Genomic DNA, 14,525 nt, shown 5'->3' with positions numbered 1-14,525 from the left:
GAAATTTTAATTCCCCGCCAACCTGGCAACGCAACCCACCTCGGAATCTTAATTGGTTTTATCCTCTTTATGGCTTCCAAGCTCTGGAAAGTCCAGAACTGCATTTCCCACAATACAACGCGGTGAGGCGGGGCTACAAGGACTGTTTTTACCGCGAGTAGGCTCGCGGCGTTTCGGGTTTGATGAATGACAAACCCTGGCCTTTCCCAGACGCGGCTGCCACAACAAAGCCTGGTTTGTTGGGCCTTCGTGCGTGGGGAGGGCGAGTCTTCCCTCACTGGCCTGAGTGAAATCCGCCCCGCGGCCTCATGGTAGATGGAGTCTTTGCTATGGTGGAAGTCGTAGTTCCTCCGGCTACCTCGGAGCCGACGGACTACATTTCCCACAAGGCAGCGCGACAGCCGGCGGCTAGGGGGCGGTGCCTCAGGTCGGTACAGTCATCCTTCTGCCTGTTCGGCGGGACTGATGGCCGGAGAGATGACGATCTTAGGTCAGTATCTCAGGGGGTCCCTGCAGCTATGGCAGTCGACGGGGCGGTTCGACGAGGTCTGGGTGGGCAAGGGTTGGTTGGCTCATTCCCTGAATCACAGGTCACGCAGCCGAAGGGAACCTGCAAAAGGGGGCGAAGGCTGTTTGGAGCTGGTGGGGGCGGGGCGCCTGGAGTCGGGGGTCTAACTGCCGGAGGCCTCTTGGGGTCCTGCCACCAGCCTCAGGTCTGAGGGACGAGGGCCTAGGAATGCTAAAGACCTCGGTCTTGAATTGGTAGCCGAAATCCGATCTCTGTGCAAGAACCCACTGTGAATAAGAAGGGGATCTCGAGATTGAAGACTCCTGGCTTCCCTCAGGATGCGGAATTGGGAGGGATTCAGGTCCCTCTGTCCATTCTTAGCTGGATGCTCTTTCGAATGGGAATCAACATTCCCTTGCCGAATGATGAGATGCTTTTGAGATTTGTCAGTAGGTGGGAAGAGACAAGTGGATAGGTTCTTGGTCGGCTGTGATGCGCCAGGCGTTGATTTGAAGGAGCTTGCAATTACCAACAGCACTACAGACTGACATTCTGGGTTTGAGTGGGAACAGGTGTATTACGCAGACTAGCGAAACCAAGTCAGATATTAATTCTAAACTCAAAGTGATGTTCTTCTTCGCATTTGTGTACAGTATGCCAGATGTTTATATATGATCTTTACCCTTAAGCATTTGCTGAGCCTCTGCGCTTTGTGGGCCCTACAGTGGTGCCTTGGGGAAGCTTACATATTGTTGCTATCAAGGTTAGCACTTGTATACTTCGTCCCTAACAACTACCTCTCTGAAAAGTATGTCCTTAATGAATGCTTAAAGGTGCAAAAACTCTTCTGGGACTCTGCAATGAGGTAACAGTAGTGCCTAAGCAGTTTTCAGATCAACATATCCAACTTCTGTATTTTATCCTTTTGAATGGGTAAAGACAGTAATCAAAGAGGTTAGACTTACATACCAAAGCTTTCTCTGTGAGAAAAAGCGTTTGTCGTGAGAATTCCATAATGGCATTTCATTTTAGTCATAACGGGTATTTATGAAGCTATCCATCCAAATAGCAGTAAGCCAAGAAGACTGGACTGTATCCAGCTTTTGCTTCACATCTGTGATATTTTCATTCAACTTAAATATCTTTGCATTTTATTCCTTTTTATCATGTAATGGATTATACAAAAATACAGTTGTGAGGGCTTTGGAGTTTTGAGGTTTTTTTTTTTTTCTACTTTGTTCTTAATTGTAGCCCGATGGAATGTTAAAAACTTTATGCCTAAAAGAAGTAGTTAATAATCCTTTAAAGTAAAATATTTTATATTTTATGCTTTGTTTTAAAAGTGCTATTAAGGAGATGTTGCTATAGGTACAGTATATGGGAGTAGCTTCATAGAAACTTACCTGTTTACCTTTTGCAGGTTCAGCTGTTTTGACTCTCCTCTTGGCTGGCTACTTGGCACAACAGTATTTACCATTGCCTACGCCCAAAGTGATTGGCATTGACCTGGGTACCACCTACTGTTCAGTTGGTGTGTTTTTTCCTGGGACAGGAAAAGTGGAGGTGATCCCAGATGAAAATGGGCATCTCAGCATCCCAAGCATGGTGTCCTTCACGGACGGTGATGTGTATGTGGGCTATGAGAGCCTGGAGCTGGCTGATTCAAACCCTCAAAACACAATCTACGACGCCAAACGGTTCATAGGGAAGAGCTTCACCCCCGAGGAGCTGGAGGCTGAAGTTGGCAGATACCCATTTAAGGTAGGAAATTAATCTACACTCTGTGTCCATTTAATTTAACTGTGCTGTTTGAATCCGTGCTTTGGCTTCTTAGTGCCCATCATTTCATCCCCGCTGGCTTTATGTGTCAGGGAGTTGTATTCTTAGTGAGAAATCCCACTGCAACTGCAGGGTGGATCAGTTCAGTGACTTCCTGGTGCTACCTGGTCAGGAAATGAGGCCTTGATGTGCACTCATTCCGCCATCATCACAGTTCCAGTTAGTTCTCTCAAGATATTTTAGAAAGGATGCTGAAGCCCCATGGACTGTGACTAGGTATTCTCTATGTGTGTACATTTTGTATGCTTACATTTGTACACTTGCTGTCATGCTTTCTGACTTATTTGAAGTGTGTCGGTATGTTACACACATTTAGTGCATTCACTTCACTAGCTTTAACGGCTGTGGAACTGCTATTTTATGACATTACATAGTTACTCTATCTCAGAACTATCTCTTATACTTTGCTACTTACTGTCACACTATTTTTTGAAGTTCAATATATATACATATATACATGTGTTTGTGTGTGTGTGTATGTATGTGAACCGCCCCATACCTGTTCTTGTTCCCCTTTCCTGTCACCTTCCCTCTCCCACCCAGATCCCTCCTTCCCTCTGCCTCCCGTGACTATTTTATTGCCCCTTCTCTTTGTGTCTGTTAAATGTTACCTGTGTTGTAGAATTTTGAGTTGGATATAAATGTGTGAGCTTTTTAAAAAAAATTACTTATTTATATTCCAGTACTTATCCCTCTCCTGGTCCGCCCCCCCAACAGTTCCTCAACCCATTCCCTCTTCCCCTTGCTCACCCCACGCCAGGCATCCCCCTTCCCTGGGGCCTCAAGTCTCTTGAGGATTAGATGCATCTTTTCCCACTGAGGCCAGACCAAGCAATCTTCTGTTATATATGTGCCAGGGACCTCAGTCCAGCCCGTGTATGCTCGGTGGCTGAGTCTCTGGGAGCTCCCAGGTGTCTGGGTCAGTTGAGACTGCTGATTTTCCTATGGAGTCACCTCCCCTTCAGCTTCTTCAATCCTTCCTCTGATTCCTCCATAGGGGTCTTCTACTTCAGTCGAATGGTTGGGTGTAGGTATCGGCATCTGTCTCAGTCAGCTGCTGGTACAGCCTCTCAGAGGACAGCCATGGCAGGCTCCTGTCTGTAAGCACATCATAGCATCAGTAATAGTGTTAGACCTTGATGCACTCCATGAGATAGATCCCAAGTTGGGCAGGTCACTGGACAGCCTTTCCTTCAGTTTCTTCTCCATTTTTGTCCCTGCAGTTCTTTTAGATAGGAACAATTCTGGGTGAGACATTTTGACTGTGAGTTAGTAATCCTGTCCCTCCAGGTGAGGCCCTGTCTTTCTTCTGGAGGTGGACTCTTCGAATTCCCCCTCTCCACTGTTGAGCATTTTGGATAAGGTCACTCCCATTGAGTCCTGAGAGTCTCTCACCTCCCAGGTCTCGGGGACTTTCTAGAGGGTTCCCCCCACACACACTCCCAGAGTCTTCATATTTCCATTCATTTTCCTGGCTACTCTTCTGCCCCCTGCCCCATACCTGGTCCTGTTCCCCTTTTCCCGTCCTCTTCCCTCTCCCACCCAGGTCCCTCTGCCTCCCGTGACTATTTTGTTGCCCCTTCTATGTGGGATTGAAGCATCCTCAGTTGGGCCTTCCTGCTTGTTAAACTTCTTAGTCTGTGGGTTGTCTCCTAGGCATTCTGTACTTTATGGCTAACATCCACTTATCAGTGAGTACATAACATGCATGTCCTATTGGGTCTGGCTTACTTCACTCAGGATGATCTTGTCTAGTTGTATCCATTTGCCTGCAAAATTCATGATGTCCTCATTTTTGATAGCTGAATAGTATTCCATTGTGGACATGAACCACATTTTCTGTATCCATTCTTGGATTGAAGGACATCTGGTTTGTTTCCAGCTTCTCGCTACTGTAAATAAGGCTGCTATGAACATGGTGGACCACGTGTCCTTGTGGTATAGTGACATCTTTTGAGTATATACCCAGGAATGGCATAGCTAGGTCTCCAGGTAGAACTATTTCCAATTTTCTGAGAAACCGCCAGACTGATTTCCAGAGTGGTTGTACTGACTAGTCTGCAATCCCAGCAGCAATGGAGGAGTGTTCCTCTTTTTCCACATCCTTACCAGGACCTGCTGTCACCTGAGTTTTTGATCTTAGACATTCTGATTAGTGTAAGGAGGAATCTCAACATTTTGATTGACACTTTTAGGAATTTTATTTATATTCCCAGATTGTAGTTCTGAAAGTCTGCATGCTCTTAACCTTTGCTTTTTGGAGTGTCCGTGTCTTCAGCAGGCAGTATGACTTTCTTTACTTACTGAGGTAGGTCGTGCTCTGTAGCAGTCACTGAACTATAAAGCCTCAGCCTCTTGAGCGGGTCAGCCTGCACACCCAGGTCCGTGTTGGACAACCCAGAACTGAAAAATGGCATTTTGTATTAAACGTCTTTCCTTTGCTTCACAGGAGTTATATTTAGTGCTATTTTTTCTTTCTTTTAAAAATTCTATTGGTTGATTTGATTGTTTGATTAATACAGGAACTAAATTTGTAGGCTTGTCTGGCCTACAACTCACAAAGGCCTGATTCTGCATTTCTTCTTCTTTGTCCTGGTTTGACATCTTTCTCTTTTCTTTAATGACAATAAAATACTTTATCATCTCTATGATGTCTAAGTTGTTGTTCCCTTCAAAGTATTAGGCACTCATGAAATCTCAGTGATAGAAGAGTTTTTGATTCCTACAGTAATTAGTATGAACTTTGACCCTTTGCACTGATTGCTTTTTTTCCCCCCTTTTGGATTTCCATCTTGTACTGGCTAGTTTTGTGTCAACTTGACACAGCTGGAGTTATCACAGAGAAAGGAGCTTCAGTTGGGGAAGTGCCTCCATGAGATCCAGCTATAAGGCATTTTCTCAATTAGTGATCAAGGGGGGAGGTCCCCTTGTGGGTGGTGCCATCTCTGGGCTGTAGTCTTGGTTCTATAAGAGAGCAGGCTGAGCAAGCCAGGGGGAGCAAGCCAGTAAAGAACATCTCTCCATGGCCTCTGCATCAGCTCTTGCTTTCTTACCTGCTTGAGTTCCAGTTCTGACTTCCATTAGTGACGAACAGAAGTTTGGAAGTGTAAGCTGAATAAACCCTTTCCTCCCCAACTTGCTTCTTGGTCATGATGTTTGTGCAGGAATAGAAACCCTGACAAAGACACATCTTAATGCTTTTTTTTTTTTTTTTTTTTTTTGTATTTAGTTTTCAGTGTTATTTTTAAACATTTGACTTTTATGGTTTGTTTCTCCCGTGTTCGACTTTTCTAATCAGTTTTGAAGCAGTCTAATGAGTCTACATGTGTTAGACTCACTAGGTACTTGTATCATCACGGCTTCCCAAATAAAGTGTTGCCTCCTTTGTGATTTGAGTTTCTGTAATTTTCTTTTCTGTGGTTTTAATTACCACTTTCATGAATATGAAATGCAAACACCCATAAATGACCAATAAGTAAATTGTTCCGGGGGAGCATGATGAAGTCCTTCACTGGGCTTCTGAGTCTTACCCAGAGTGTGGACCATCCCACTGTTCACTGTGTTCTCTGGGCTTTCCTTGCTCTGGAGCCATCCTGGGGATCAGGTATTGCAGACATTGCAGCGCTGTCATTAAGACTATCTTACAGCCGGGCGTGCTGGCGCACGCCTTTAATCCCAGCACTCGGGAGGCAGAGGCAGGCGGATTTCTGAGTTCGAGGCCAGCCTGGTCTACAAAGTGAGTTCCAAGACAGCCAGGGCTATACAGAGAAACCCTGACTCAAAACCAAACCAAAACAAAACAAAACAAAAGATTATCTTACTAAGTAATGGCCCCAAAATGAGTGATACTGGCTGGCTACTTGTGTATGTTGGCCAGAACTTCTAAAGTGCTTTGTCTGAGTGAAAACATGCCCACTGAGGGCCAGCAGCTCCAAGAAAAGGAGTCTCCTGGGTGTTGTAATGCATTCTTCCAATGAGAATGCAATGGGAATATCCTAGGTTTCTGTTACATTCCTGACTTTTGTTTGGCTATTACTGAAAACTGTAACACAGATTTATTTAGTAAGTTTTTAAATATCACATTCAGAGAACTCTAACCTGGAAAGGGGTACTGGATATATTATAGTGAGCTTTTTTTTAGTTTTAGTGGTTTTTGTTGTATCAATCCAATATGTGCATGTCAAAGTAATTGGACTTTTGTGTATACATACATATCTTTACATTCTTGCTTTTCAAATCCTATTCACAGGTTTTACACAAAAATGGGATGGCTGAGTTTTCTGTGACAAGTAACGAAACCATCATCGTTTCTCCAGAGTATGTCGGCTCTCGATTGTTGCTGAAGCTGAAGGAAATGGCTGAGGAATACCTTGGCATGCCGGTTGCCAATGCTGTCATTTCTGTGCCTGCAGAATTTGACCTACAACAGAGAAATTCAACAATCCAAGCTGCCAACCTTGCTGGTAATAGCACCCTTGACTGACGCACATTTTCTCAAGATTGTGTTAGGATTAACATCTTCTGTAAATCAACTGTAGGCATACAAACTATATGGCAGATGAGTTAGCTGTCTATTTTATATAGATTCGTGATGATAATTATGAACTCTGGTACAACATTAAATGGGGAGAAAAAGCAGTATAGGGCTAGGGCTGTAGCTTTCTGATAGATTACTTCTCTAGAGAGGGTCAGGCCCAGCCTAGGTTCAGTCCACCGGGATACAACCATCCTCAAAATATGTTTATAAAATGAAAAGAAAAGAAGCAGCTAAGCTAATGAGGCATATGACAAACTGTGTGAGAGAGCATGAGCACCCTGTGCTCCTGATCTAAGGTATGTTCTCTTCATTGTTCAGGTGAAGTGGTTCCAGACTTCGCAAGGTTAAAAACGATGCAACCTGCTCTATAAATCCTGCTTTTGTGATGCTGAATCCAAATAGATAGAAGTGTAGAGTAAGCATAATATGCACATAACTTGTAACATTTTACTATGGGAACTTCCTGTACTTATCAGTAATAGTAGTTATATGTCCCTCCTAATGGGGAGCAAGCAGCAGTGTCCTTTGCTTCTGGAGGACCAATTACCTCTTATTCAGAGCTACTGGTAAATCTTTTTTTTTTTTTTTAATTGGATATTTTCTTTATTTATGTTTCAAAAGTTAACCCCTTTCCTGGTCCCTCTGCCCCCAGAAACCCCCTATCCTATCCCTCCCCCTCCCCCTACCCCACCCCCGCTTCTATGAGAGTGCTCCCGTACCCACCCACTCCTGCTCCCTGCCCTTGAATTCCCCTACACTGACTGGGGCACCCAGCCTTCACAGGGTGAAGGGCCTCTCCTCCCATTGATGCCCAACAAGGCCATCCTCTGCTATACAGTCTTTATGTATCATGAATGTAGCATGAGTGGAAGAATGGAGGCCCAGAGGGTAGTCAGAAATAGATAGGGGTGGCTTATAGAATGACCAGGCATGCCTCCCTGAAACAGTGACTCCTAAGTCCCTGACTCTAGGACCCCACACATGACCAGAACAGAGCGCGAAGTGCGATTACCAGAGGAAGGGCAGTGGAATCCGTGGGAGAGTCTCCAGAGTTTGAAATGCTGATGTAGCTCACAGCTTGTACATTACTTTAAGCGGGGAAGTTAGTGCAAATCAGGAATCTTATTCAAGATAATGTGGTCTTTTACACAAGATCAGCTGACCATATTTCCACAACTATATATTTCTAAGTAGAGTATCAATATTAAAAAAGGCTGGAAGAGTTTTTTCAATTGTTAATAAAATGTCAAGATACTAAACTTAGGTTTTTCTTTTTTTATGGTGTATTCTTTAAGAATAATTTTATTTATATCAGTAAAAAGAACTTGCGTTTTAGCCGAGTGGTGGTGGTGCATGCCTTTAATCCCAGTACTTGGGAGGCAGAGGCAGGCAGATTTCTGAGTTCGAGGCCAGCCTGATCTATAGAGTGAGTTCCAGGACAGCTAGGACTACACAGAGAAACCCTGTCTCAGGAAAAAAAAACAAAAAACAAAAAACTTGCATTTTTTTATACTATTGTATTTTTCCCACTGCTTTTGTCATTGCTGGGTAAAGGTCATAATAAAGCAGAAACAAGCATGTTTCTATTACAAGTTGAGTAGAAACTGTTTCCTTCCGTGGTCTTTCAGGACTGAAGATCTTGAGGGTGATAAATGAGCCTACAGCAGCAGCGATGGCCTATGGTCTCCACAAGGTTGACGTGTTCTATGTGTTGGTCATAGACTTGGGTGGAGGAACTCTTGATGTGTCGTTACTGAATAAACAAGGAGGGATGTTCCTAACTCGAGCAATGTCTGGTAAGAAACGTGCAGACTAAGGAAGTGCAGGCACATTCTCCTCAGTCTGCCCAGCATGGAGGATCGCGGGTTTGTTTTCAGAATATTGTATGTTTCTGTCTATAGGTTTATATCTTGTACAGATCAGAGTTAACTTTCAAAATAAAATGGCTGGACTTCCTGTAAGTCAGATAAGTAAGTTCCTTTAGCGCTTCCTTGATGATGGTTAAAGGGAAGATAACAGGAAAAAATGTCAAGATGAAGCCAGTCGGTTATTTCATCTGTTTCATGCGTCAGGATGAGGATGTCCTAAGAAAGGCAACATGAGTTTCACTGAAGAAATAAGATCATTTACTTTAAATCTCTTTTTAAGATTTTTGCTTTGTGCTTTTTAGGTTAAAATGTAAGGGTGCTTATTAACCCACATAAGCATCCTAACATATATATTTCTCACTCTTTAACCAAATTCCATAGAGCCAAAATATATACTCTGAGTTTATATTCCATTATTTTTTCCTATAGAACTATTTCTATTAAGCTTTTAATTATTAACAGTAAGACAAGATTATATTTTTGGTACCTGTTAATCGTAAAAATTACAAAATGAGACAGTGTTTCAATTTCAGGTAGATGCTGCCTTTATTCTTCTGTTTATCAAAAATTATTTGATGTCATTGAGGTACTCTCTTCTAGGTCATTTAGGATTTTTAACCCTGTTAAGGCACTGGTTATCAATAGTAGAAGATAGAAATAGAAATAATAATAATAGCTGATACAAAACCGTTTCTAGAATCTAAAAGTAGGTAACCATCTGCCCTTACCATTTAGGTTAAAATGGTTTTAACATAGGTCTTTTTTAATCAACATACATTAGTAAAACCTTAATATATTACAAGACTTGTTATCCTTAGAATACCTTAACATACAGAGTTTATATTTATATGCATATATATGACATAAGGTTTTTAATTCTGTGTTTAGGAAACAATAAACTTGGTGGACAAGACTTCAATCAGAGGCTGCTTCAGTATTTATATAAAGAGATCTATCAAACATACGGCTTTCTCCCTTCCAGGAAAGAGGAAATCCACAGATTAAGGCAGGCGGTGGAAATGGTCAAGCTAAACTTGACACTGCATCAGTCTGCCCAGGTATCAGTGTTACTCACTGTAGAGGGAGAGAACAGCGGGAAACCTCAGAATGGTGACTCTGAACTGCCAACAGACCAGCTTAGCCCAGGGGATGGTCACCATGTGGACAGAGTGTTTAGACCTGGCCTTTCTGAAAGCAAGAGTGGAAAAAGTCAGGTTTTATTTGAGACGGAAGTATCCCGCAAGCTCTTTGATACCCTCAATGAAGATCTCTTTCAGAAAATACTCGTACCCATTCAGCAAGTATTAAAAGAAGGCCACTTAGACAAGACTGAAATTGATGAGGTGGTTCTAGTTGGGGGTTCTACTCGCATTCCTCGGATCCGCCAAGTTATTCAGGAGTTCTTTGGAAAGGACCCGAATACATCTGTAGACCCTGACCTGGCAGTGGTGACAGGAGTGGCCATCCAAGCTGGGATTGTTGGAGGCTCCTGGCCTCTCCAAGTTAGTGCTTTAGAAATTCCCAATAAGCATTTACAGAAAACCAACTTCAACTGAACTCTGAGGGAGTGTTGGTAACTGAGCTTGTCTTGTGGTGGTAAGGATTTCCATGTGACGCCTCCTCCAGAAAAGAAGTCCATGAAGTCACTCAAAAATTCCCAAAAAGACATTTATACAGGACAACCTTACATAGTGTTTTGTTTTAGAATGACCAGATGAGTCTTGTTTGGGTGTGTTTAAAAAAAAAAAAAGCTCAGTATTTCTAAAGTAACAGAGTTGATTACTGGATTCTGGAAGTAGGTAGCCATCCGCACTTACTAGTCTGGAAACTTTAAATCGTGCCAACTATGAGGCCCAAGTTCTTACTGAATTTTATGAGTAGGGCTGATAATTTCTTTATTTGGTTTTCACATATAACTCTTAAGGACTTGGAGGACTGTGATGTCAGCTGTTTACACTGGCTGGGAGATAGCAGTATTATTAAACTGCATAGATAGTATTCACCAACTGCCATGTGATTTGTACTTTCAAAAATCCACTCTTTTTACATGTTTCATCCTCCTAATCTACAGATTTTAATATATTTGAAAGACCAGTTTTTCTTCCCAAAATAGCTAAAGATTTATTCAGATTTCTTTCTGCCAGATAGTAGACATGCCCTGTTTATACTGTAGTCCTTTTTTATCTTCAGAGCGTCATTTTCTGCTAGTATTTTCACACCTCTGCTTTGTAAGAATAAAAAGACAGTAGAAAGTTACCAGTTGCCTTTTCAAAGTGTTGATGTCACAATAAAGCTGTATTACTCATCCAAGACCGTTGGATATTTGTAGCAGCTGTTTGGTTTTGGTTATGTTGTTTCCCCTTTTCCCAGGACCAAACCTAGAAATGCAAGACTATAGTCAAACTAAGTAAGACATTGAGGCAAGGGGCTCACAAGTTCAAAGCCTGTCTGAGCTACCCAGGAAGTTCTAGACCAATATAGGCAACTTAGTGAGATCCTGTTCCTGTCTCAAAAGAACTAGAGGGAGATAGGGAGGGGAGGAGAGAAGAAGAAAGAAAGCCATATGGCCACAAGGGCCAGTGAAGAAAATACTCTGGTTACTTTGTGATGCCCATGTTATTGGAAGATATATGTCATTATATTTGCTTCAATGAAAGTATTTGCATATAAGAATTTTATCCTGGCTATCTTGTTCATTTAAAGTATATCCTGTTTATCAGTGTTGTAATAACTAAAGAAGAGAACTAAAACTTTGAACAAGATCAAGCACTTCAGCTTCCCAAAGAGTAATGCTGGAAGGTGGTAGGTTTTTTTGTTTTGTTTGTTTGTTTGTTTTTTGTTTTGGGGTTTTTTTTTGTAGCTTTATTAAAAAAATTTTTTTTCCTTGCTCAGTAGTGAAGTTGCCGTTAAATAACAGTCATTTCCATGTACCAAAGCGCGTGCAACTAGGTAGATAGAAAAACATAAAATGCCGTGCTTTTATTTTACAACTAATGGAGAAATGCCAAAGATGAGCCCTTCACGCATTCTGAAAATATTCAAGACTGTGAATCTTTGCTTTTTAGATTGAAAAACGTTTGTGAACCTGTTTGAGGCTACATGTACTACAGTCTCCACATGCACTTTGAATTCTCACGCTAGCCATTTAGGATTATAAACAGCAAACTTGAATTTCTCAGATGTATGACAACTCAAGACATGAACAAAATCAATTTGCAAAATGGAGCAGATAAATAATACTAAAATGGGAAGATAAATATTTGTTTGAAAAAGCAGTATGGTGGTGTTGGAGGTGGGGCTATGTCATTAGCATCCTCTTCCCCAGTAGTTACAATGGTAAAACCATGAGAGAAATTGTCTTCAAACAGTTGTTAGAGTCGTGTATACCTAATCCTGACACCAGTGTAGTTTATTTAAAAGGTACAAGTGAATCCTGAAAGGGGCCATTTGTTAAAATCCGGTAATACTTTTCATAAAATTTGCTTTTTAGTTGTACATTTGACTAAAGTTTTTTAAGTGTGTAACTTTAAAAATACTAAGTAATATGTAATTTATTTCATATCAGTGTTTTGGTACTGTTTTCACTCAAACCACTTATCAGATACCACTGTGTATAATATGAATTCAATATGACAGTTACTGTATAGAACAGATTGTGCCTCTTAAAAAATGTGTGTACAGGTAATTCATATTTTGTTGTAAATCTATACCATTTGCAGTTTTGCTTTTAAATTATGTACTTTATTTTCCACCCATGACTAGCTTGAAGTATATTTTTGATGTATATAAATGCAAAAAGAGAGAGAGCCGATGTGATGCTTACAGATGTTCACTAGCAAGTGATAAAATTTCAGAAGTGTCACATATTACTGCATCCTATGTCTGCTGGCATTTCTGCTGTTTTCTGCATAGTTCTAATTTAGAAGAGCTAATTCTTATGTAAACAGTTTCTTTAGAACTTTGATTAACAAACTATAACTTGTAACCAGTGGAGTTAAGTGCTGACTTGATCCACAAAGTTAATGAGTCTGCGTACCCCCGCCCCCAAACTGTAATCTTTTCAGTTGACAGTTAGTACTTCATAATTTTCTAATAAAATCTGTGTTATTCTTTTGGACAAATATTGTTTTCTATCTTATGATGTCTTAAAAATAAGCCCCTGGGGCCTTATTGGATAGCTCTGTGTTTTAGAGTACTTGTTCTTGCAGAAGACCCTGGTTCAATTCCTGGCTCCACATCGTAGCTCACAATCATCCGCCACTGTAGTTATATCAGTAATTCTATTCCAGGACATTGGACACCTCCTTCTGACTTCCAAGTGCCATATAGTTCGCTTAGGGGAAATGAAAAAAAAAAAAAAAAGAAGAAGAAGTTGATAGAACTATTTTAAAATGATTCAGTAATAAATTACTGGAAGAAAAAATACCATTGGGGTTCAGACACTTCATATTTTAAGAGCAATTTAGACATACAATATTGTTTCTACCAAAGAAATAATGGCTCATTAAAATATGATTATATCCAAAACATGAAAGAGTTACAAGTCAACAATTTTCTCCCGAGTGTATCCTGACACTATCTCACTTAAACTGATGCAGCCTCAAACTTTATGGGGTATTATTTTACTTAAAGTAATAAATATAAAGCATTACTTTAAACAGAAGATAAAGTGCAGTTAGTTTAGGACCATAATCCCAAGCTGCTCAAGGGCTTACTTTTATGAGACCCCTTCATCTCAAAAGTTGGACAGTTGCTCAGTACATGTGTACATAAGTATTTACAGAATATGAATCTAAAATGTGTGGTTATATGGTACAAAGACTGCTAGTAACATATACAAACTTAACTAAAACTAGGCACTTGGCCTTTTAGTAGCTGGTTTCTAGTAAGTGACAGAGACTTACGGAATTAAGAGTATATGGCAAACAGGATGAAAGTATGCATGGAATGAATGAGAACACAGAAATGGCACATTTATATCACACAGGCAGGTAGGTGGAGGGATTTATGTCATTGAAGTGAATTTAGACATAACCTTGGGTAATATAAAGAAATATGGTTTGAACAGAACTAAGACTAGACAGAGACTGGTGTTAAAAAAGAAAAAATTCTACCCCACCTTTGATCGTTCAGTTCCTAGATAAAGGCACAAAACCTTTATATTTATAATAAGCCTTAACAGCACTAGAGCTGGGCGGATAACAGTCCTCTAAGCTATTTTGTCAACTTCCCTGTCAATTATAACTTGCCACAATACTTAGCAACAGACCAAACCTCAACAACTACAATGGCTATAAACTAGCACTGACACACAACAACTCAGAGCCAGAGGCTTGCTTCTGAACATCTCTCACTGCCATTATCTTAAAATATCACTGCACCACACCCATTTCATTCGGGAAAGGTGACATACAACTAAAAACACTAATCTCTTTGTCCCTGAGTATCCTTATTCTGGTTTCTGTTGTAATTTAAAAGAAAAGCACTTTCCGACTAACCAAACCCTGTGGCATCTTGAGTCACAAGATTCTTCTGGAGTCTAGAGCAAGCATCCTGGAATGTGAAGAACATCGAACTGAGTAAGCCATAACTGATTTTCCATGTAACCCTTACAAGGAGAAAGTTTAAACTACCACACGAATACTTTCAGTTCAAGATGCAAAAACTACTTAATGCAGAGAACAAAGTTTTCTAACATTCCTTTACCATTAAAATAGACCTCTAATTATTTTGGAAAGTGTTTTCTAAAACTTTAGGGACAACATTTAACTTT

The 14,525-nt window shown here is 40.8% G+C and overlaps 1 protein-coding gene across 1 annotated transcript; it reads left to right on the top strand.

Annotated features, from left to right (window-relative positions):
* The first annotated feature begins 414 nt into the window (after positions 1-414).
* On the top strand, positions 415-13,026 carry Hspa13 (heat shock protein family A (Hsp70) member 13). The gene is made up of 5 exons (XM_021209148.1): positions 415-490; positions 1,929-2,269; positions 6,597-6,810; positions 8,513-8,680; positions 9,641-13,026. The coding sequence occupies exons 1-5, from the start codon at positions 466-468 to the stop codon at positions 10,306-10,308; spliced, it is 1,416 nt and encodes a 471-aa protein (XP_021064807.1). The 5' UTR covers positions 415-465; the 3' UTR covers positions 10,309-13,026.
* Positions 13,027-14,525: the final 1,499 nt, after the last annotated feature.

The sequence above is a fragment of the Mus pahari genome, chromosome 12, assembly GCF_900095145.1.
Source record: "Mus pahari chromosome 12, PAHARI_EIJ_v1.1, whole genome shotgun sequence".
Taxonomy (NCBI): domain Eukaryota; kingdom Metazoa; phylum Chordata; class Mammalia; order Rodentia; family Muridae; genus Mus; species Mus pahari.
Note: the sequence above shows the minus strand (reverse complement) of the source record. Positions and strands in the feature narration are given on the sequence as shown.

What these genes read in the sequence shown, in the direction of transcription:
- Hspa13 (XM_021209148.1), top strand. Translation starts at nt 466, where the DNA reads ATGGCCGGAGAGATGACGATCTTAG. An exon ending in TTGGCAGATACCCATTTAAG is followed by an intron (nt 2,270 to 6,596) that starts GTAGGAAATTAA and finishes TCCTATTCACAG; the next exon opens with GTTTTACACAAAAATGGGAT. An exon ending in CCTAACTCGAGCAATGTCTG is followed by an intron (nt 8,681 to 9,640) that starts GTAAGAAACGTG and finishes TTCTGTGTTTAG; the next exon opens with GAAACAATAAACTTGGTGGA.